Source organism: Cervus elaphus, chromosome 26 (genome assembly GCF_910594005.1).
Source record: "Cervus elaphus chromosome 26, mCerEla1.1, whole genome shotgun sequence".
NCBI classification, from domain to species: Eukaryota; Metazoa; Chordata; class Mammalia; order Artiodactyla; family Cervidae; genus Cervus; species Cervus elaphus.
Window position 1 is genome coordinate 29933118 of NC_057840.1, and position 21941 is coordinate 29955058.

At 39.5% G+C, this 21941-nt stretch overlaps 1 protein-coding gene across 2 annotated transcripts in view; it reads left to right on the plus strand.

The window, feature by feature from the left end:
• The window catches only part of GRM1 (glutamate metabotropic receptor 1), a 407028-nt gene that overhangs the window by 288559 nt on the left and 96528 nt on the right, over positions 1-21941 (plus strand). For both annotated transcript variants that reach the window (XM_043888557.1, XM_043888558.1), the window contains exon 4: positions 10171-10406. In XM_043888557.1, the coding sequence (XP_043744492.1) occupies positions 10171-10406 (236 nt within the window). The remainder of the gene's footprint in view (positions 1-10170; positions 10407-21941) is intronic.

Consider the following 21941-nt stretch of genomic DNA (forward strand, 5'->3'; position numbering starts at 1 on the left):
ATCATTCTACTCAGGTGTTCACCCATGTCTCTTTGCGACCCCATGGACTGAAGCCCACCAGACTCCTCTGTCCATGGGATTTCTCAGGCAAGAATACTGGAATAGGTTGCCATTTCCTCCTCCAGAGGATCATCTGGACCCAGGGATTGAAACTACATCTCTTGGATTCTTTACCACAAGCCTGAGAGGCCAGGATTCTCAGAACAGCATGCAATTTAAAACTTATAAAATGTTTATTTTTTTAATTTTTCATTTAATATTTTCAGACCATGTTTGACTGTGGAAAACTGAAACAGAGGAAAGCAAAACTGTAGAAAAGGGTGCTGGGAGGGGGGTGGTAGGGTGGGGGAGTGGGTACTACAAACAAATTCATTTTGATGATTTCACAAATTCATTAGCTAAAATAGCCTCACAAATAATGCATTATGGTTTCAGCATTTCATCATCAATTAGGAATAAATTCAACATATAAGCCAATATATTTTCAGGTAAATTTCATTGGAACTCTTTTTGCCCTGTTTCTATGAAATCGAAATTGTCCACATTGTCCACATTCAAATACCATTGCCACACTCAGCAAATTGTGTCTTTTCGTGTAAGGAAAAATTCTGGTGAAGCTTGTGAGACCACATACAACTGGAATTAAAGTAAATAATGAAAATTTTATTTCTCTGGTATAGAAAGTCATCTTGTATGATAAGTTATAAAACAGTCAATTAAAATTTAATGTCATTGTAAAAGCAAACTGATAAAAAATAAGTATTTACTCTCAGATTTTATATAGTTTGGGGTTACATTTGGCAAAGTAATTTCAAAAGGTCACACGTTGTAGCTGAGTTCTACTGCATATGACTGTTGAGTCACAGGCAATTCACCATATGAATTGGAAAAGGAAGTGGTTAAACCCTATTCAAAGACATGAGTCCACCCATCAGGTTCTTACACCTTGCAACAATGTCTAACTGCTTTAAGTTTTTCTAAATGCTTACTCTCAGTATCTCCTCATCAATTAGTAACAAATAGTTCATGAACTGGCACCAATATTTGGATCACACTGTTCAGTACATTGGTTACATCATGAGATTGATGATAAAGAACTGCTATATCTAGTAAGACTTCATCATGACCTATATATCATGATAAGTATTTTATATGGATTATCTAGTTTAATTCTGACACAGCTCTTAATAGGGTGACATCATTTTCATCCCCAATTTATTATAGGTGGAGTAACAGAGGCTTAGAAAGTTTAACTAACCAGTCCCTATCCTCACATTATGTCTTCATATTAGCTGAATGAGAGACGAACTATGATGCTACCTCGGTAGTAGAATTTTAAGGAAGAAAAAAAGACCTATTTGTCCACAAGTAGTTCCCCACAGGCCCACCCTTCTTTTACACTGGCTTGAAATTGTCATTAATACATGAGAAATGGCCTTCAGAAGGTTTAAGAAATTGCCTCCATATTTGCAAGGCTGTGTCCACTGTTTATCAGTAGACATCTTTGCCCTACATTTTTGCTAGGAGAGGAAGATAATCACAAGTCTCCAGGTGGCAGATAATTCCAGGCTCAGGATGACAGAGGTGGGTTAGGTCTTGGAGTGAAGAGTAGATGAGAAAATAAGGATACCTGATGTGACCTTGATCAGCTTCAGCTGCTTGAGAATTAATTCCTTTCATTCTTCCTCTTTTGTCTTTCGATATCTTCCATTTTTCTCCCCCACCTTCTTTTTCTACTGAAACATCATAACTTTAGAAATAAGGCTTCTGTTTGAATTTTGATTCCGTTTGTACAGAAGTAAAAAGTGACACTATCCCCTCATTCTCTTTTGCTTTTCAGCAGGCAGAGTGACCTCTAAATGCCTGTCCTAGATAATTAAATAAAGATACCTACATTTTTTTTCAGTTCTTTATTCATGGCAATAACTAATTTTAAAACTAAATATAAACTAATTGTGACCCCTACCCCAGTTCTTGGTTCATCAACACTGTCAACTAAGCCTTCATCAGTTCAGTCACTCAGTCGTGTCTGACTCTTTGTGACCTCATAGACTGCAGCATGCCAGGCTTCCCTGTCCATCACCAACTCCCAGAGCTTACTCAAATTCATGTCCATCGAGTCAGTCATCCACTGAGTTGGATGAGATGCCATCCAACCATCTCATCCTCTGTCATCCCCTTCTCCTCCTGCCTTCAATCATTCTCAGCATCAGGGTGTTTTCAAATGAGTCAGTTCTTCACATCAGGTGGTCAAAGTATTGGAGTTTCAGCTTCGGCATCAGTCCTTCCAATGAATATTCAGGACTGATTTCCTTTAGGATCACTGGTTGGATTGCCTTGCCATCCAAGGGACTCTCAAGAGTCTTCTCCAACACCACAATTCAAAAACATCAATTCTTCTGTGCTCAGCTTTCTTTATAGTCCAACTCTCACATCCATACATGACCACTGGAAAAAGCAAAGCTTTGACTAGATGGACCTTTGTCAGCAAAATAATGTCTCTGCTTTTTAATGCAATGTAATTAGGCTGTGTGTGCATGTGTGTGTACATGTCTATGTTTGTTTCTACATTTTTTCATCTGGGAATTCTAGAACCAAAGAATCTTCACAGGTACCAACACTCTAGTACTTTCTAGAACAAACTTTCTAAAACAAATCTAATCTTGCCACATTCCTGCTGAAAATCTGAGTAGTTTTTCATCATCCTAAATGAAATCCAAAACCCTTAACAAAGATGTTAAGGTTCTTCTAGGTCTCATCCTTTTGCTTGTCCTATCTTTCCTTACCTTGAATGCTCTAGACTGAAAGCCTCACTGTTGTTTGACAGTTTTGTTGCCTCTTTAGCTGGTCCCTCTTCCAGTCTTCCCTTTTACTTGTGCAACTTCAACTCATCCTTTAGGTTTCATCGTGGATGTTATTTCACCTTGGGTAAAATCTCCCTTGGCAAGACCCCTTTGCTCCTTCTCTGTGCTTCTGCAGCCTATCTTCTTTTTCTTTCAGTAAGTGCAACTCTATGGCTATTGTGTATTTAGTGGCCAGACTACCCACCCCTATAATTACCTTGATGGCAGGAGCCTTGCCTCTACTTTTGAGCAATATTATCTGCAGCAGTCAGCAAAATGCTGAACTCAGGCAAGACTCTCAGTGAATGAATGTTGAGTGAATAAAGCCATTCTCAGTTATTATTGAAAATGCTGTCATTACCTCCGAAATATTTCTCATAATTGACATCGCTTGACTTAAATTACATTACCCTATGTTCCTTCAACCTTTGTAACTATAGTTAAGCATTGTAATTTATGGAATGTTGTGCTTGTCTACATGTGTTTTTAAAAATATTATTTTTGTTATGCTTTTCTTCTTTCCCTGGTTATATGATAATCTTTGGATTATTTTTAAAGAATTATAGTTTTATTATCGGGTACACACAGTCTCTTGAATTCATTACACAAATCAAGTTGCTTTACTCTCAAGACTGTAATTATTTTAATTGAACATAAATAAGAGTTTCTAAAATGTTTTTGTATGGCTTTTAAAATGAATACTATTGCATTTTTTTACTATCAGTTTGCTTATTAAATTATTTTAACTGATATAATGCAAAAGTAACAATTCTACAGCCCCTATCAAGTTGGAATAGGGAGAATAAAAAATAATATTCTCTTATTAATATCAGAATTTATCGAGTAGAAGGAATCTTATTATAAGTTTTGACTGTGAGATTTCACAGGACTAGAACACTGCTTTTGTGAGAAGAGAAGAGTAGCCTTGTGAAAGGATTGCTGTTTAAAATGTTGAGGTGGGGGGGATCAGGAGCCCTGTGTGTTCGTGAGGAAGGCTTAAGGCATGTGGCTTTCCGTTAAATGTTCGCCCTGATCATTCACAGCTCCATTTCCAGAGCCCAGATAGAAAATGAGGTCAAAATTGGGAAACGGAGCAGCAGAAGCTACTAGAGGCTGTGAATGTGCCTCATATGAGTTCAGCCCTGACTGAGAATGATCAGCACCCGGCACAGCAGGATTCAGTCCAGACTCCTGAGGTTGAGCAGATGCCCACGGCACATCTGTGGCCAAGCACTGTCTACAGCATCACCACCACCTACTTACCACCACCACCCTACTACCACCATCATCCTACTACCACCATCACCCTACAACCACCATCACCCTACTACCACCATCACCCTACTACCACCACACCACCACCATCACCCTACAACCACCCTACCACCACCACCACCACCCTACCACCACCACCACCACCACCACCCTACTACCATCATCCTACAACCATCCTACCACTACCACCACCCTACTACCACCACCTACCTACCACCACCACCATCACCCTACCACCATCACCCTACAACCACCCTACCACCACCTACCTGCCACCATCACCCTACTACCACCATCATCCTACCACCACCACCATCATCCTACCACCACTATCACCCTACAACCACCCTACCACCACCTACTTACCACCACCACCCTACTACCACCACCATCCTACCACTACCACCCTATTACCACCATCACCCTACAACCACTACCACCACCACCCTACTACCACCATCACCACCACCATCACCCTACAACCACCCTACCACCACCACCACCACCACCACCACCACCCTACCACCATCACCCTACAACCACCCTACCACCACCACCCTACCACCACCATCATCCTACCACCACCATCACCCTACAACCACCCTACCACCACCACCCTACCACCACCACCCTACTATCACCATCATCCTACCAGCACCATCACCACCACCATCACCCTACAACCACCCTGCCACCACCTACCTACCACCACCACCCTACTACCACCACCACCCTACCACCACCACCCTACTACCACCACCACCCTACCACCATCACCCTACAACCACCCTACCACCACCACCCTACCACCATCACCCTACAACCACCCTACCACCACCCTACCACCATCACCCTACAACCACCCTACCACCACTACCCTACTACCACCATCATCCTACCACCACCATCACCCTACAACCACCACCACCACCCTACCACCATCACCCTACAACCACCACCCTACCACCATCACCACCATCACCACCATCACCACTACCACCACCACCACCACCACAACCACTACCACCAGCCTTCCAGAATCAACAAGGAAAGAAAAATCTATAATAGGCGTCAGGAGAGCTGCTGGCTCACTGCTTTCAAGTGTGCTTCATAGAGAATTCACCAAAACAATATCCCCATCAAAAATCCCAATACTACACCTAAACAATGAAAAATTTTCAAAAGTCTCTGTAAATATGTTTAACAAGTGGTATACAGAAGAAATGTTTAAAATATGTACAGACAAGGAGTTGCTTTAAGGATGTTCTTCTGTGACTTTTTATTTGTTAGTATTCCCTGACATCTCACCTGTGATAGATTTAAGACCTCATACAAAACTTGAGCAATTAACACTTCAAAGGATATTCACCAACTAATCTTAGTTTGAATATTTTCTCTATCATGTTTTGGTTGTCCTTGATTTTATGACCTCTTGGATCTAACACCAACTCTAATTTCTAGAAGAAGGTCATCTACAGGGAGCGGGAAAGGGCTTTGTCCAATGGCAAAGGGGATGTAGAGATTTCCCCACTAAACCCCTTGAAGTTTTCCCAACTTCAGGTTGGCTGTATTCATACATAAAAGTTTCCTCTTATGAAGTCCTTCTCTGTATTGGAGTACAAAAGGTCAGGAGGTCACACTTTCTCTGCTTCCAGCACCGACATATGCTACTTGCTTTTACAAACTTACGGATTTTGTCTAAAGAATGAAAATAAACATTAGAGAAGGCTCATTTCGTTTCATACTTTTAAAAATTATAGGTTTCTTATTTGGACTATAAGCACGCATAAAAGTCTAACATAATATTAAAACTTAGGAGACACAGACTTTATCCCTAAGCTTAACATCACAAAAAGTAATTATTTCCTTCAAGTAATAAGTCATCTTGATTTTAAATACAGATTCATAGACAGGATTTCTTGAAAGCCTAAACTGGTTTTACTTTTCCCTCCTTTTCAGTATGACATGAACAATAAATCTCATCCTCAAGCTGCTATAGGTGTAGTTATGATATAAATGTGAATAAATCTAAATAATTAAACTAGTTCAAGCCTTTCTAGCTAGAGGATATGGAAAGATAAAAGAGTGGGCCTTTTTTTCTCTTCATCTATTTGATTGGCAATCATTTTTCAAGGATTTGTTCCCCAAAATACTCAGGTCATTTACCACCAGGGGCAGAGCTAAATGACCTCAATAAATAATAGTTTTACAATACCTTGAGGACCTCCTGTCATCCTCAGGCTAACAATTCCTAGGACGAAATTTTGCCCACATCCTTACCTCTTGCTAATGTCTCTATATGCTCCAATGAACAGACCCTAAATTCTTTGAATGAGTCTTGGTCTTTCCTGTGTGCTGGATAATCTTTCAGGAACCTTCTTCCCATCCGGATCTGACTAATGCCTACTCATCCTTTAGGTCTCAGTTCAGACATCACTTTCTCAGGAAAGCCATCCCTAATCATCTCTTCACCCACACTCACATATACACCAGACTAATTGGACTCTGAAGCCCCTCCTTCTCCAATTACTGGTCGTTTCTCCTTCTTTACCTCCATAATATTTGCAAGTCTTGTTTAATGTCTGTTTTCCCCAAGTCTGTAACACTAGGGAGGAAGAGGATAGCATTTCTCATTCTCAATTGAATCCTGAGCAGAGCAGAGCATCTGGTACATAGAGGGTGCTAAGTAAATGAGGAAGGAAAGAAGGGAAGAAGGGAGGAAGGGAGAAAGGGAAGAAAGAGAAAGATCCATGCAAAATATTGAAATCTATATTTTAGTGGATTTATGAGATGCATATAGACATTCTCTGGTCTAGCTAGACTATACCTTACTTCAAAATTCCTTTAGTTCTGAATCGTGTTACATCAACTATACCTTCTACAACCCTTGATCTGTTGAAAATGCAGTTACTTTGTGGTTTACTGGTAAGATTCTAGAATGAAATTATACCAGTTAGCTCAGCTAAGTGGAGGAGACTTCAGGTAATAAGGAGAGGAGTGAGCTACAGTCTGTCATATGTATTTGACCCAAAACTTTCTCTGGCAGAGAGTAAATGTTTGTGTTCCAGAAACTGCAGGGCACCACTCAGTGGATAGAGGAATATATCCATTTCTTGACCATGACACTCTTAATGTTCTTCAAAGCTTGACTAGACTTTAGACACATTTCTTCCTGACTTTGAGCCTCTTAAGGTCCCTTTTCTCAGAGCTTTTACTTTCAAAATCATGCCAGTGTCAATTCTTTCTCTGTCCCTTTGAAATGTAAAATTTCTCCCAACCTCTGGCTAGTTTTGCAGAGAGAAATTTCTTCTCAGTGACCTAGGATCCATCCCTTTGAAATGTGATCATTAAGAGTGATGTTGTTGTCATTGTTTAGTTGCACAGTTGTGTCCGACTCTTTACAATCCCATGGACTGCAGCACACCAGGGTTCCCTGTCCTTCACCAACTCCCAGAGTTTGCTCAACTCATGATACCATCCAACCATCTCATCCTCTGTCATCCCTTCTCCTTTTGCCTTCAATCTTTCCCAGCATCAGGGTCTTTTCTGGTGAATCAGCTCTTCCCATCAGGTGGCCAAAGTATTGGAGCTCCAACTTCAACATCAGTCCTTCCAATGAATACTCAGGGTTGATATCCTTTAGGATTGACTGGTTTGACCTCCTTGCAGTCCAAGGGACTCTCAAGAGTCTTCTCCAACACTTCATTTCGAAAGCATCAATTCTTGGGCATTCAGCCTTCTTTATAGCCCAACTCTCACATCCATACATGACTACTGGAAAAACCATAGCTTTGACTGGATGAAACTTCATCTGCTTTTTATATGCTGTCAGGTTTGTCATAGCTTTGCTTCCAAGGAGCAAGTGTCCTTTAATTTCATGGCTGCAGCACCATCCGCAATGATTTTGGAGCCCAGGGAAATAAAATCTGTCACTGTTTCCAGTTTCCCTATTTATTTGCCCTGAAATGATGGGACCAGATGCCATGACCTTCATTTTTTGAATGTTGACTTTTAAGCCAACATTTTCACTCTCCTCTTTCACTTTCATCAAGAGGCTCTTTAGTTCTTCACTTTCTGCCATAAGGGTGGTGTCATCTGCATATCTGAGGTTATTAATATTTCTCCCAGAAATCTTGATTCCAGTTTGTGCTTCATCCAGCCTGGCATTTCGCATGCTGTACTCTGCATAGAAGTTAAGCAGGGTGACTATATACAGCCTTGATGAACTCCTTTCCCAATATGGAACCAGACTATTGTTCTATGTCCAGTTCTAACTGTTGGTTCTTGACCTGCATACGGGAGACAGGACAGGTGGTCTGGTATTCCCATCTCTTTGAGAATTTTCCACAATTCGTTGTGATCCACATAGTCAAAGGCTTTAGCATAATCAATGAAGCAGAAGTAAATGTTTTTCTGGAACTCTCTTGCTTTCTCGATGATTCAATGGATGTTGGCAATTTGAACTCTGGTCCCTTTGCCTTCTCCAAATCCAGCTTGTAAATCTGGAAGTTTTCAGTTCTCATACTGTTGAAGCCTAAGTTGAAGGATTTTTAACATTACCTTGCTAGCGCATGAAATGACTGCAATTGTACAATAGTTTGGACATTCTTTGGCATCACCCTTCTTTGGGATTGAAATGATAACTGACCTTTTCCAGTTATTAAGAGTGCTATTAAGAGTGATAGTAGACCCCTATCTCAGTTTCCGTGGAAAGATGGGAGCCTAGTTTAGATAAGTGACAGTTATCAAAGGCAAATGGTTTATTCACATTGGCCATCCTCCACTCTGAGTCCTTTCACACTTCCTCTCTAGCTCGTGTGTGTGTGGGTGTGTGTGTGTGTGTGTGTGCACCCACGCACTCAGTCGGGTTCAACTCTTTGCGACCCCATGGACTGTAGTCAACCAGGCTCATCTGTTCATGGAATTTTTCAGGCAAGAATACTGGAGTGGGTTGCCATTTCCTTTTCCAGGGGATTATCCCAACCCAGGGTTCGAACCCACGTCTCTCGTGTCTCCTGTATTGAAAGCAGACTCTTGACCACTGAGCCACTGGGAAAGTCTCATGCTCACCCTTAAAAACCCTTCCAGGTTGTGTTTCAGTAGAATTGAGTTCAGTACTTTTGGCCTATTGAGATAGTCTTTTATAAACTGCTCTTTGCCTGTATAAGTCTATCAAATGCATTTTTTTCTTTGAACCATTCTTGGGAAGGGATCACAGCCACTCACATGAGGTTTGATCTGGCCCATATGTACACTTGAGTAAAACTGGAGGAACATCAATCATGGGAGATGTGAATGTTCTAGAAAGTGAACAAACTTTAAAGATTTGAACCTACAGATAAAGTGCCAGTGAACTCTCATTTAGCAAGCAGGAAGATTATTTTTATTTTACGGAGTTAGATTGTTTTCTCTTAATGCTGCTAATTTGAAATAGCATTAGGGAAAAAAAAGCATCTGGTTACTTCTAAGAGATGCAAATTTGAACAATATTCAGGAGCAAAATCTGTGGTTGTTATGTTTCTGAGATAAATCAATTTTCTACAGCATATAATGTAATTCGTATAATGGTCTTGATTGCAACCTTGAAACCTTAGCTCTTTTTGAGAAGACCTGAGCACCTGGGTTTTATTTTCTTCTGGTTTTTAGAGCAACCAAGGGGCTTTGTGGTCTAGTTGTAAACAGCACTGGGCTTGGGAGTCAGACTGCCTGGACCCATATCCGGGATTCACCAGGACTTCAGCTATTTGCTGAACATCTGACTCAGTAAAAGTGAGTAGTACCGAATCTGATGACTAGTACATGCTCAATGGTTAGTTCTTGTGATTGTTACTGTCATCATCTTCATCATCACTTTCAATATTGTGAAAAACAAACAAGATGTGGTGATTCTACAGTTTTCCACTCTCCACAAAAATAGTGATCGATGGATAACAATATTGGCTTAAACAAACTTTCAATCTTGCTGAACTGCTTCTATCATGCATAACTCAGAGCTCTATTTGTGAGACTTTTGTCTTTCTCTCTCCCTACCCCAATCCCCACATTTTTTTAGTGATGGATGGGCAGACAGAGATGAAGTCATTGAAGGTTATGAGGTGGAAGCCAACGGGGGAATCACGATAAAGCTGCAGTCTCCAGAGGTCAGGTCATTTGATGATTATTTCCTGAAACTGAGGCTGGACACTAATACAAGGAATCCCTGGTTCCCTGAGTTCTGGCAACATCGGTTCCAGTGCCGCCTACCAGGACACATTCTGGAAAACCCCAACTTTAAAAGAATCTGCACAGGTAACTCATCTTCACAAAATCACAGCTCAAATTTTGGTCATTTCCTCCAGCTTGTTCAATGAATGTAGAAGGTGCCAAGGCTGGAGATACAAAAACTAGATTTCCAATTTAATTTATAAAATGGCTAGAATGAGGAGGAAGTGTATGTTCCCCCAAGGATTCATGTTTCTGTATTCTGGAAACATGGAGACTGCTTTGGTCTCTGGTGGGACAAGTTATAAGAAATAACAAATAAAGGAAAAGCAAACTGAGAATTCAAGTATTTAGTATTCAGGCCAGAGGAAAGAGATTGATTGTCGGCATGCTTAGGAGATGTTAACCACAGTCATCAGTAAGCAGCACTGGTTTGATCTCTTTTTCTTCTTCATGACTTTCTTTTGATATGAAAGCCGAAAGAAGATAAGATGCCACCTAGGGTCACATCACCAACATGGGCATTTATGTGCATAGGTGACCAAAAAACTCAGTACTTTCCTCTGTTTTACAGATGAAAAAGCCTATAATTTCATCTTGGTAATTACCTAAGAATATGGCTAATTATACAAATTATTTTTAGCATTAATAGCATTCATATTTCGATATTAGAAAATCATTTAATGGTGATTCTCAGTGGGTCTAATATCCCCTCCCCGCCTTGCATGGACCACTAGAGGATGCCCAAGAAGGGCAGTGCATTGTTAAGATCTTTCAGAGCTTGACGAACTCCATAGCATGTCTCCCTTCTCCCTACCACCAGGAAATACCAGAGAATTAAAGACTTTCTATGACCAAATTTGGATTGTAGCACAGTGATGGGATATGGCTGAAAAGATTTTATTTAGAAATGTCTAGAATCTCTGTATGACAGTCTCTAGGTTCATCCATGTCTCTACAAGTGACCCAATTTCATTGGGAAAAACAAATATCATATATTAATGTATATATGTGAAATCTAGAAAGATGATACAGATGAATGTATTTGCAGGGCAAGAATAGAAACACAGATGTAGAAAATGGGCATGTGGACATGGTTTGGGGGGGAAAGGGGGTGGGGTAAATTGGAAGATTGAAATTAACAAGTATATACCACCATGAGTAGACAGATAGCTAGTGGGAAAGCTGCTATATAGCTCAGTGCTCTGTGGTGACTTAGATGGATGGGATGGGAGGGGTGGGAGGGAGGTCCAAGAGAGAGGATTATGTGTACATACAGTTGATTCACTTCCTTGTGCAATAGAAACTAACACAATATTGTGAACCAAATATACCCCGATTTAAAAAAAAAATCAGGGCACCAGCTGCAGGGGTTAAGACTCCGGGCTTCGGTACATCTAGGGCAGGGAGCACAGGTTCAATCCCTGGTCCGTGAACTAAGATCCCACATGTCATGTGGTGTGGCCAAAAGGGTTTGAGAGTGAGCTATACAAACACTTGGGAAGGGCATTCCAATCAGAGGGAATAACAAATAAACAGAGGCACTGGAATGCCTGGTTTAGTGGGAGAACAGTATGGAACTCAGGCTGCCAGAGCCAGTGAGTTCCTAGAATAACAGGAGGTGAGTAGGAGAGGCACATGGGGAAACAGTCCTGCAGGACTTCACTGTGCCTTGTGAAAACTTTGGCTTTGTTCTGAGTGTGATAGGAAGCCGCTGGGAAGTCTGAGCAGAGCAGAGACAGGATCAGTCTTACTTTTTCTGAACAGAGTTAGTTGCTGCAGTTTTTCAGTTTTGACAAAAGGGAAGCAGGGCAGTGAGGAGGTTGCTGTAATAATGCCGGTGAGAATGTGGTGGATTGGGCCATGGTTGTGGCAAGCAAGATGGAGAGGGGTGATTGATTCTGAGGCTCTTTTGAATGAGAGCTAAGGGCATTTGCTGACAGGATTGGCAAGAAAGACTGGTCTGAGCAACTGAAAAGATAGTGTCACTATTGATTGAGATGAGGAAGAATCCAGGAAAAGTACGTTTTAGGGATCAGGAGATAAATTTCAGATGAGTTAAGTTTGAGAGCCTATTAGTAATACAATTATATATATCACTGTGATATTTTGTTTCATTAGTAAAGTTCAGAATATTACTTTTTAAACATGTGTGGATGTCTTTATTTAGGGATTCCCAGGGAAATATTTTGTGACCTAAGCTTTTGAAACAAAAGTTAGAACTCTGCAGCCATGTACAATAATACTTCGGGTTTTCATTTGTCACATTACATTCAAATATCAAGGTTAATATCTAAACTTGGTTAACATTCATAGCAGGAAAAAAATGGTACATTCATGAATTGTTCTCATATTATGCTTGACTCACAAAGCCTTTTTAAGAGCTTCTTATGTGATTACAAAAGTTAATAAATATGCTTTTATTTGGATTTCATTCTGGAGTCAAGTTCAGCAAATATTTCCCTTTGTTCTTAGTTGTAAGGATGACAAAGGGCTTATTTAACTTTTTTACTTGGAAATAATTCATAAAAGTTTTCATCTTTTCTTCTGCAAAAATCCCAGACTTTTATCTTTAGTAGTGTTTATCTATATCTTTGTATGTACACAGTCGTATAAACTAACTCTTCAGTTTTAATCTCCATATGAAATTGACTTCAATTTTATTGCAGAGCAACATCAAATTTCACTTCATGCAACATTCTTATCTATTTGATATTCTTAAATATCAAATGAATTGCACAGTCTTCTAATGAATATGCAGGCACACTTATGAAAATTAATGTAAAGAAGTAGAAGCAACCTTTCCATACTGTTCATAGCTACACTTTCTGTCATTTATTTTTACCACTTCTAATTGGGTCATTTTGATGTTTTGGAAAGTTTTGATATTGAAGTTAGTTTCCATAGAAACCTTTGTTGAGCTTCATTTCAGATATCACTGTTTAAATAAAGAGTCTACATGCACTGGATTGTCAGTTTGAATATTAAGGGTCCTGAACTGAGGCTGAATAATTTGGGTATCACTGTAGCTAATTAAAAAGTATTTCATGCAAGGGCTACATCACTGCTTAATTAGTTGAGTCTATCAAGGGATTTGAGATGTGTTGGAAAAGCACTAACTGAAACATCGAAGTCTGATTTTCTGAAAAAGTAATCATTGCGAGGACAGTAGAAAAAGCAGGTACAAAGCAAGTCAACATCACTGTCTTCCAGTGAGTGTCTTAGTCGTCTGCAGCTTTTGTGTGGTGTTGGCAGTGACAGTGCTTTATCATTCCTGATAAGAAGTGCTAAAATGATTCCATGGAAGCTGAGAGAACAGTTGGAAGTTAAACAATTGGGTCCAACGCTGGTTCAGCCAGGCATCAGCCAGGTGACTTGGAGGACCTCGCTTAACCTCTGAGTCTAAATTTCTACAACTGGAACATGGTAGCAATTTCTACTTCACACAGGTGTGAGAATTGAATGGAATAATGTAAGTGAGATATTTTGCAACTTGTAAATCATTACATAAATGTAAGGAGTTATCATTACTGTTATGTCTTACCATATGACAAATAAGATACAGCATAGGTCATTTCATTAATATATACAGTTTTTGAAATTACAAATTTAATGTAACTACATTTCAGGCTATGTTAACTAGAAAAAAACAGGCACACAGCCCTTAATCAGTTACTCTTACACAGTGCCAATATATATATAGGATTAGCCCAGAAGTTCATTCAGGTTTTCCCACAAATGAACTTGTAGGCCAATCCAATATTTTCTTTTGTTTATTTTGTTCTATGTAGGCTTTTATGCTTTTTGTTCTGATTAGCAAAGCAGTACATACTACTATGCTTAGTATAGACAAATTGACAATATACAAAAGCATAATAAACATGAAAAGCATTAAAAATTGGCTTTTATATAGCCATTGTTAATTACTGTTGAATATTTGATGTATTTGTACTAAATACACTGTTAAGTTTTTGTTATATATTGCTTTTAAAAATGAATGCAAACTTTTAAAAAAATTACAAAGTTCTCTTTGTCATTAAATTCTTTCATTCTTAGTGGTTATATAACATTCTGCAAACAAATGAGCTATAATTTATTTAAAATCATTTCTTTTTCATATCTTCACAATTGAAACTAAAACTACAACGATGCAATAAAAGTTCTTTCTTCTAAATTTTTCCTTTTTGCATATCAGATAATTTTCTTGGATACATTTCCAGAAGTTGAATTACTCAATCAAAAGACATGAACATTTATAAGGCTTTCTAAAATAAGGAATTCCAAAAGGCAACTCCCACCAGCACATTTTGTTTTGCATAATTATACTCAAAGTGTGTGTATAATTCTGTATCTTTATTTACTTAGGATCATGCTTTATTTTTTTGATGTGCTGTGTGGCCTTTATAACCACCATTTTAATAGCTCCATAATATTCTATTCGATGATTATACTATAATTACTTAGCCATTCTCACACAGTTGAGTGTTTAGGTCACTTCCAATTTTCCTTCTTATAAAAAAATCAACTCAGTATGGTACAGAAAGTTTTCATGTTTGTTGTTGTTACTATTTTTGGATTGTTCCCTCACTGTAGATTTCTGAATATATAATTATTGGTCTAAGAACATGATAGTTTGGAGGTTCCTTGAAAAAAAATATTATCATTATCTTGAAATATGGCAATATTAAGATTTACTGTGGCTAGCAGTATATTAACTGTATGAATATATTGGGTTCACTATGTTGCCATCAGCCTTTTTTATAATCTAGTGTATTTATAGGCAAAATTTTACCTTCTCTTCTTATTCTTTGTACCAATCAAGAACAGATGGTCACAATGCTTTTTAAAGCTAGTATATCCTTGTACTTGGTTATTATCCAAAACATAATGAAAGACATCTGTAACGCTTACCAATAACTGAGGACTAGTCAGTTAATGCCAGTCTGATATAACAAAATTTCAAGGCTTCTGAACTTGTATATTCTTGTCCAGGAACTTGGAGACTGCCATTCACAATTTCTAGATTGGTTACTAATTTTTATAAACTATTTGCCTCATCACGCTTTACACTTTATGAACTTTCTATTTTGAGTTAACTTATTATGTAAGTTTGTATGAAATTGGTTCATTACTGTTTGATTCAGATTAAGATGATCTATGAACTGAAATAAGTTCCAATTTCTTTCAGCCCAGTAGGACAAGTAATAACTTCTCTTTGCCTTTTGTGAGTTTGGCCCAAATATCAATACACACTCCTGGAGAATATCATCAGCCTTTATCCATGACCTTGTGAATCTGGATTGACCTCACAGCTTATTAGTTCCAAATCTAGGTCTCAAGAGGCTTGACCTACTCCCATTCTCCTGCCTGGAGTCCTCCCTCAGCCCTATGTACAAGCCCGAGTTAGCCTTCTAGAAGATGAGAGAGAACATGGAGCAGAAATAGGATAACCTCTCTATTGAGGTCATCCTGAATAAGCCAATTCCCAGCCAAGCCATTAGCTTACTGTCTACACATGAAAAGCCCCCAGCTGAGATGAATCATGTACAGCCCAGAGCAGCAGAACACCCCAGTTGACCCCCAGACTCATGAACTAGATAAATATTGTTGTTTTAAGCCACTGAGCCTTGGGGTAGTTTGCTATGCAGCATTATTGTGGCCATAGATACCCGATAAAGGGTCTCCATTGCCTTATATTCCGTGAACTTCACATGGAGCAATAGTTGGGTTAATTAAACTGAGGAGCAGAATTTCTCAAACCAGTGCTACAATTCTGTCTTACCCTACTGTAAAAAAGAATAGTACAATATTGTGCTCTGTATCTCATGGAACAAAGCTAAACATTTTTATAGATAATGCAATGAAGATTTCAAAGCCCCCAATCCAAGACAGTAAACTTATTCTCTACTTAGGAATTCAGTTGTACAGACAGTGCTGACAAATGGGGCACAGTTACAGCTAAGCCAAATAAACACCCTTAAAACAAAACAGTCATAGATTCTTGGACCATGCAGGTAGACGTTGCCCTATGGAAATATGTTTCAAAAGTCTTAGATGTTCTTTGTCCTTTCCAATTGCTATAAAAAATTACCATAGACTGGGTGGCTTAAGACAGCAAGCATTTTTTCCCCTCATAGTTCTGGTGGCTAGAAACTGGGAAATCTGGGTGCCAAGATGATCAGGTTCTGGTGAAGACTTTTTCTTGGTTTCCCTGAAGAATAGAGACAGGAAGCAAGGCTTTTTCTCACAAGGGTCTAATCATATCACAAGGACATCACACCCAAGATCTAATTATCCCCCCATGTCCCAATTTTTGGGACCCTGTGGACTGCAGAACTCCAGGTTTCTCTGTCCATCACCAATTCCTGGAGCTTACTCAAATTCATGTCCATTGAGTTGGAGATGCCATCCAACCACCTCATCCTCTGTTGCCCCCTTCTCCTCCTGCCCTCAATCTTTCCCAGCATCAAGGTCTTTTCCAATGAGTCAGTGCTTCACATAAGGTGGCCAAAGTATTGGAGTTTCAGCTTCAGCATCAGTCCTTCCAATGAATATGCAGGACTGATCTCCTTTAGGATGGACTGGTAGGATCACCTTGCTGTTCAAAGGATTCTCAGGAGTCTTCTCCAACATCACATTTCAAAAGCATCAATTCTTCAGTGCTCAGCTTTCTTTATGGTCCAACTCTCTCATCCATACATGACTACTAGAAAAACCATAGCTTTGAGTAGAAGGACTTTGTTGGCAAAGTCATGTCTGTGCTTTTTAATATGCTGTCTAGTTTGGTCATAGTTTTCCTCCAAGGTGAAAATGTCTTTTAATTTCATGGCTGATGTCACCATCTGCAGTGATTTTGGAGCCCCCTCAAAAATAAAGTCTCTCACTGTTTCATTTGTTTCCCCATCTATTTGTCATTAAGTAATGGGATCAGATGCCATGACCTTAGTATTCTGAATGTTGAGTTTCAAGCCAACTTTTTCACTCTCCTCTTTCACTTTCATCAAGATGTTCTTTGGTTCTTCTTCACTTTCTGGCATAAGGGTGGTACCATCTGCATATCTGAGGTTATTGGTGTTTCTCCTGGCAATCTTGATTCCAGTTTGTGCTTCATCCATCCAGCATTTTGCATGATGTACTCTGCATATAGGTTAAATAAGCAGGGTGACAATATTCAGCCTTGATGTACTCCTTTTCCTATTTGGAACCAGTCTGTTGTTCCATGTCCAGTTCTAACTGTTGCTTCCTGACCTGCAAACAGTTTTCTCAAGAGGCAGGTCAGGTGGTCTGGTATTCCCATCTCTTTCAGAATTTTCCAGTTTGTTGTGATCCACACAGTCAAAAGCTTTGGCATAGTCAATAAAGCAGAAATAGATGTTTTTTCTGGAACTCTCTTGCTTTTTTGATGATCCAATGGATGTTGGCAATTTGACTCTGGTTCCTCTGCCTTTTCTAAATCCAGCTTGAACATCTGGAAGTTCATTGTTCACGTATTGCTGAAGCCTGGCTTGGAGAATTTTGAGCATTACTTTGCTAGCATGTGAGATAGTGCAATTGTGTGGTCGTCTGAACGTTCTTAGGCATTGCCTTCCTTTGGGATTGAAATAAAAACTGACCCTTTCCAGTCCTGTGGCCACTCCTGAGTTTTCCAAATTTGGTGGCATATTAAGTGCAGCACTTTCACAGCATCATCTTTAGGATTTGAAATAGCTGAACTGGAATTCCATCACCTCCACTAGCTTTGTTCATAATGATTCTTCCTAAGGCCCACTTGACTTCGCATTCCAGGGTAACTGGCCCTAGGTGAGTGATCACACCATCGTGGTTATCTGGGTCTTGAAGATCTTTTTTGTATAGTTCTTCTGTGTATTCTTGCCACCTCTTCTTAATATCTTCTGCTTCTGTTAGGTCCATACCATTTCTGTCCTTTATTGTTCCCGTCTTTGCATGAAACATTCCCTTGGTATCTCTAATTTTCTTGAAGAGATCTCTTGTCTTTCCCATTCTATTTTTTCCCTCCATTTCTTTGCAGTGATCACTGAGGAAGGCTGTCTTATTTCTCCTCACTGTTCTTTGGAACTCTGCATTCAAATGGGTATTATCTTTCCTTTTCTCCTTTGCCTTTCACTTCTCTTCTTTTTTCAGCCATTTGTAAGGCCTCTTCAGACAACCAATTTGCCTCCTTGCATTTCTTTTTCTTGGGGGTGATCTTGATCACTGTCTCCTATACTGTGCCACCAACTTCCGTCCATAGTTCATCTGGTACTCTGTCTATCAGAGTGCCCTTGCATCTATTTGTCACTTCCACTGTATAATCATAAGGGATTTAATATAGGTCATACCTGAATGGTCTAGTGGTTTTCCCCACTTTCTTCAATTTAAGTTTGAATTTGGCAATGAGTTCATGATCTGAGTCACAGTCAGCTCCCAGTCTTGTTTTTGCTGACTGTAGAGCTTCTCCATCTTTGGCTGCAAAGAATATAGTCAATCTGATTTCAGTGTTGACCTTCTGGTGATGTCCATGTGTAGAGTCTTCTCTTGTGTTGCTGGAGGAGAGTGTTTGCCGTGACCAGTGCGTTCTCTTGGCAAAACTCTATTAGCCTTTGCCCTGCTTCATTCTGTACTCCAAAGCCAAATTTGCCTGTTACTCCAGGTATCTCTTGACTTCCTACTTTTACATTTCAGTCCCCTGTAATGAAAAGGACATCTTTTTTGGGTGTTAGTTCTAGAAGGTCTTGTAGGTCTTCCTAGAACCGCTCAACTTCAACTTCTTCAGCATTAGTGGTTGGGGCATAGACTTGGATTACTGTGATAGTGAATGGTTTGACCTGGAAATGAATGGAGATCTTTCTGTCATTTTTGAGATTGCATCCAATCTCTGCATTTCAGACTCTTTTGTTGACTATTATGACTACTCCATTTCTTCTACGGGATTCTTGCCCACAGTAGTGGATATAATGGTCATCTGTGTTAAATTCACCCATTTCAGTTCATTTTAGTTTGCTGATTCCTAAAATGTTGACATTCACTCTTGCCGCCTCCTGTTTGACCACTTCCAATTTGCCTTGATTCATGGGCCTAACATTCCAGGTTCCTATGCAAATTTGCTCTTTACAGCATCAGACTTTATATTCATCACCAGTCACATCCACAACTGGGTGTTATTTTTGCTTTGGCTCTGTCTCTTCATTCTTTCTGGAGTTATTTCTGCACTGATCTCCAATAGCATATTGGTCACCTACTGACCTGGGAAGTTCATTTTTCTGTATCCTATCTTTTACATTTTCATACTGTTCATGGGATTCTCATGGCAAGAATACTGAAGTGGTTCGCCATTCCCTTCTCCTGTGGACCACGTTTTGTCAGAACTCTCCACTATGATCTGTTTGTCTTGCTTGACCCTACAGCGTGTGGCTCATAGTTTCATTGAGTTAGACAAGGCTATGATCCATGTGATCAGATTGGTTAGTTTTCTGTGATTGTGGTTTTCAGTCTGTCTGCCCTCTGATGGAGAAGGATAAGAGGCTTATGGAAGCTTCCTGATGGGAGAGACTGACTGAGGGGGAAACTGGGTCTTGTTCTGATGGGCAAGGCCTTGCTGGGTAATTCTTTAATCCAATTAATGTCCTTACAAATGCTCTTTGTCTCTTATACCTCAATTCACTCCATGTAAATAATTTTCCATCTTTCTCCCACAAATATGTACCAAGATATCAGATATTCTCCAGGAGCTTGGCTGTCTGTGAGAGCTAGAGCCCGGTGAATCATAGTTTGTGCTTTTTTCAATAGTTTTTCATTCATCTCTATATTAATTACTGAGTGAATGTGAGTTGGTTTAAAGGAAGTGTACAGATCATTCCATTCTGCAAAGTCCTAGAGAGGCATACACAGTGAGATCCTGAGCTTAACAGGTGTCAGCCACACTCACCTCTGTTTTTCCTGATTTTTTGCCCTTATACCCAGAAGACTGTACTGTTTCAATCCTCAAGTCCCAAGTTTCAAATCCCAAATTATCTTAGGGCTTGTTTGCTGACTAATATAAAATTATATTTGTTTCTTCACAGTCATCCTCTAAAGCTGTAGCCAATAGCAACACAGACTCTGCCAAAGGCTGCCCATTTAATCAAGCTTATTTGGGCTTATTGCCCTTGTGCCTGTATATCTTGTTTTTCTGCATTCCATATTAAATTTAGATTTCCAATTTAGATGATGATTAGTTTTAATATCTGACCATAAGTGTGGCTCTTAGTAAGTGTAAGAAGATTATGAGTTTCTTTCTTGGGCAAAGTGAACTTCCCTTTAAGATTTTTTGGAGTGCCTCCTTTTATCACTCCACATTTTTAAAGTTCCCTCAAGTTAAATAATTGAAATATAAAATACAAAATGGAAACAGGAATATGAATCAGTTAGGATAGACTACACAGTAACAAATGTCCCCCAAAATTCCAGTACCTTCGAAGTACAGACTTAGTTCTGTCTCATGTCCCATTTCCACTGCAGGTTTTCTATGCTTTTTTCCCAGGTCATCTTTACTCCAAAACTAAGCCGACAGTGAAGATTCAGTCTGGAATACTGCCCATTATTACAGTCGAAGAATAGAGTACAGCCAATCCTATGCTGGCCCTAAGAGTTTCTACCTGGAATTGATATCCACTACTTTAAATAATGCTTCATTGTTGAAAGAAAGTTACATTAGCCTGACCTGACATCAGGGAGTGGAGAAGTATCATACTTTCCCAGGAAAAGGCAGCAAATACTTTGTGAACAACAGGTCTACCATACCCTGTCTTTCAGGTTGAAATTATTTAGATAAATCTAATTTCTTCCTGAAAAATGCATTCATTTTACTCTCCAACAGAGAAAACACAAGAGACCCATCCAATGATCAGCCTCAAAGTTTGGATCATATAATATCCTCTAAGTCAGGCTGAACATGGCTCTTCTTCTTTCATGGTCCTGTGTGCGAGAGAGACAAGTCCCTCCGTACCCACTGCATAATAGGGGAGCAATGAAAGAATTATAATAGCAATCATTTTGAAAGAGACAAAGTCTTAGAGATACACAGCAGTGATTGGTCCATAGAAATTTTAAAATTCCACTGGGATGATATCCCAAGCTTCCGTTGCTGGCTTGAGAAATGTTCTCTGAATGGGCTCTGATATGCTCCCTTGGAGAAGCTCCCAGTCTCATGTTCTTCATGGACTTTGCATCCAACCCCTGTAAGGCCCCTCCTTTCCCATAATCCTTTTTGGTCTCTTCTGATGAAGCATTGGACATTGTCTTCTTTGGGAGCCAAGTAACTTTTACAGTCTGCTTCCTGACCTTAAATGGTTATGGCACAAGGACCATTTAAATCTTCAATGGTCACAATTTCTTTTCATCTAGGCTGGTAACCTTTTTGTTTTCCTTAGTAAAACTTTTTCCAATAATGTAGCTTTCATTTTAACTAAATTTCCATCACAACATGTGCCAATAGCTTTGCCTGCAGTTCTTTTTTAGAGAGTCCTCACCTTCTAGACTTAATTTTAGAAACCTTGAGCCTAACCGACTTCTATTGAAAAACCAGTCCTTGTCTGTTCTCTTAGCAACTGTGTTCATCTGAAAACTTTGTGGGTGCCAAATTAA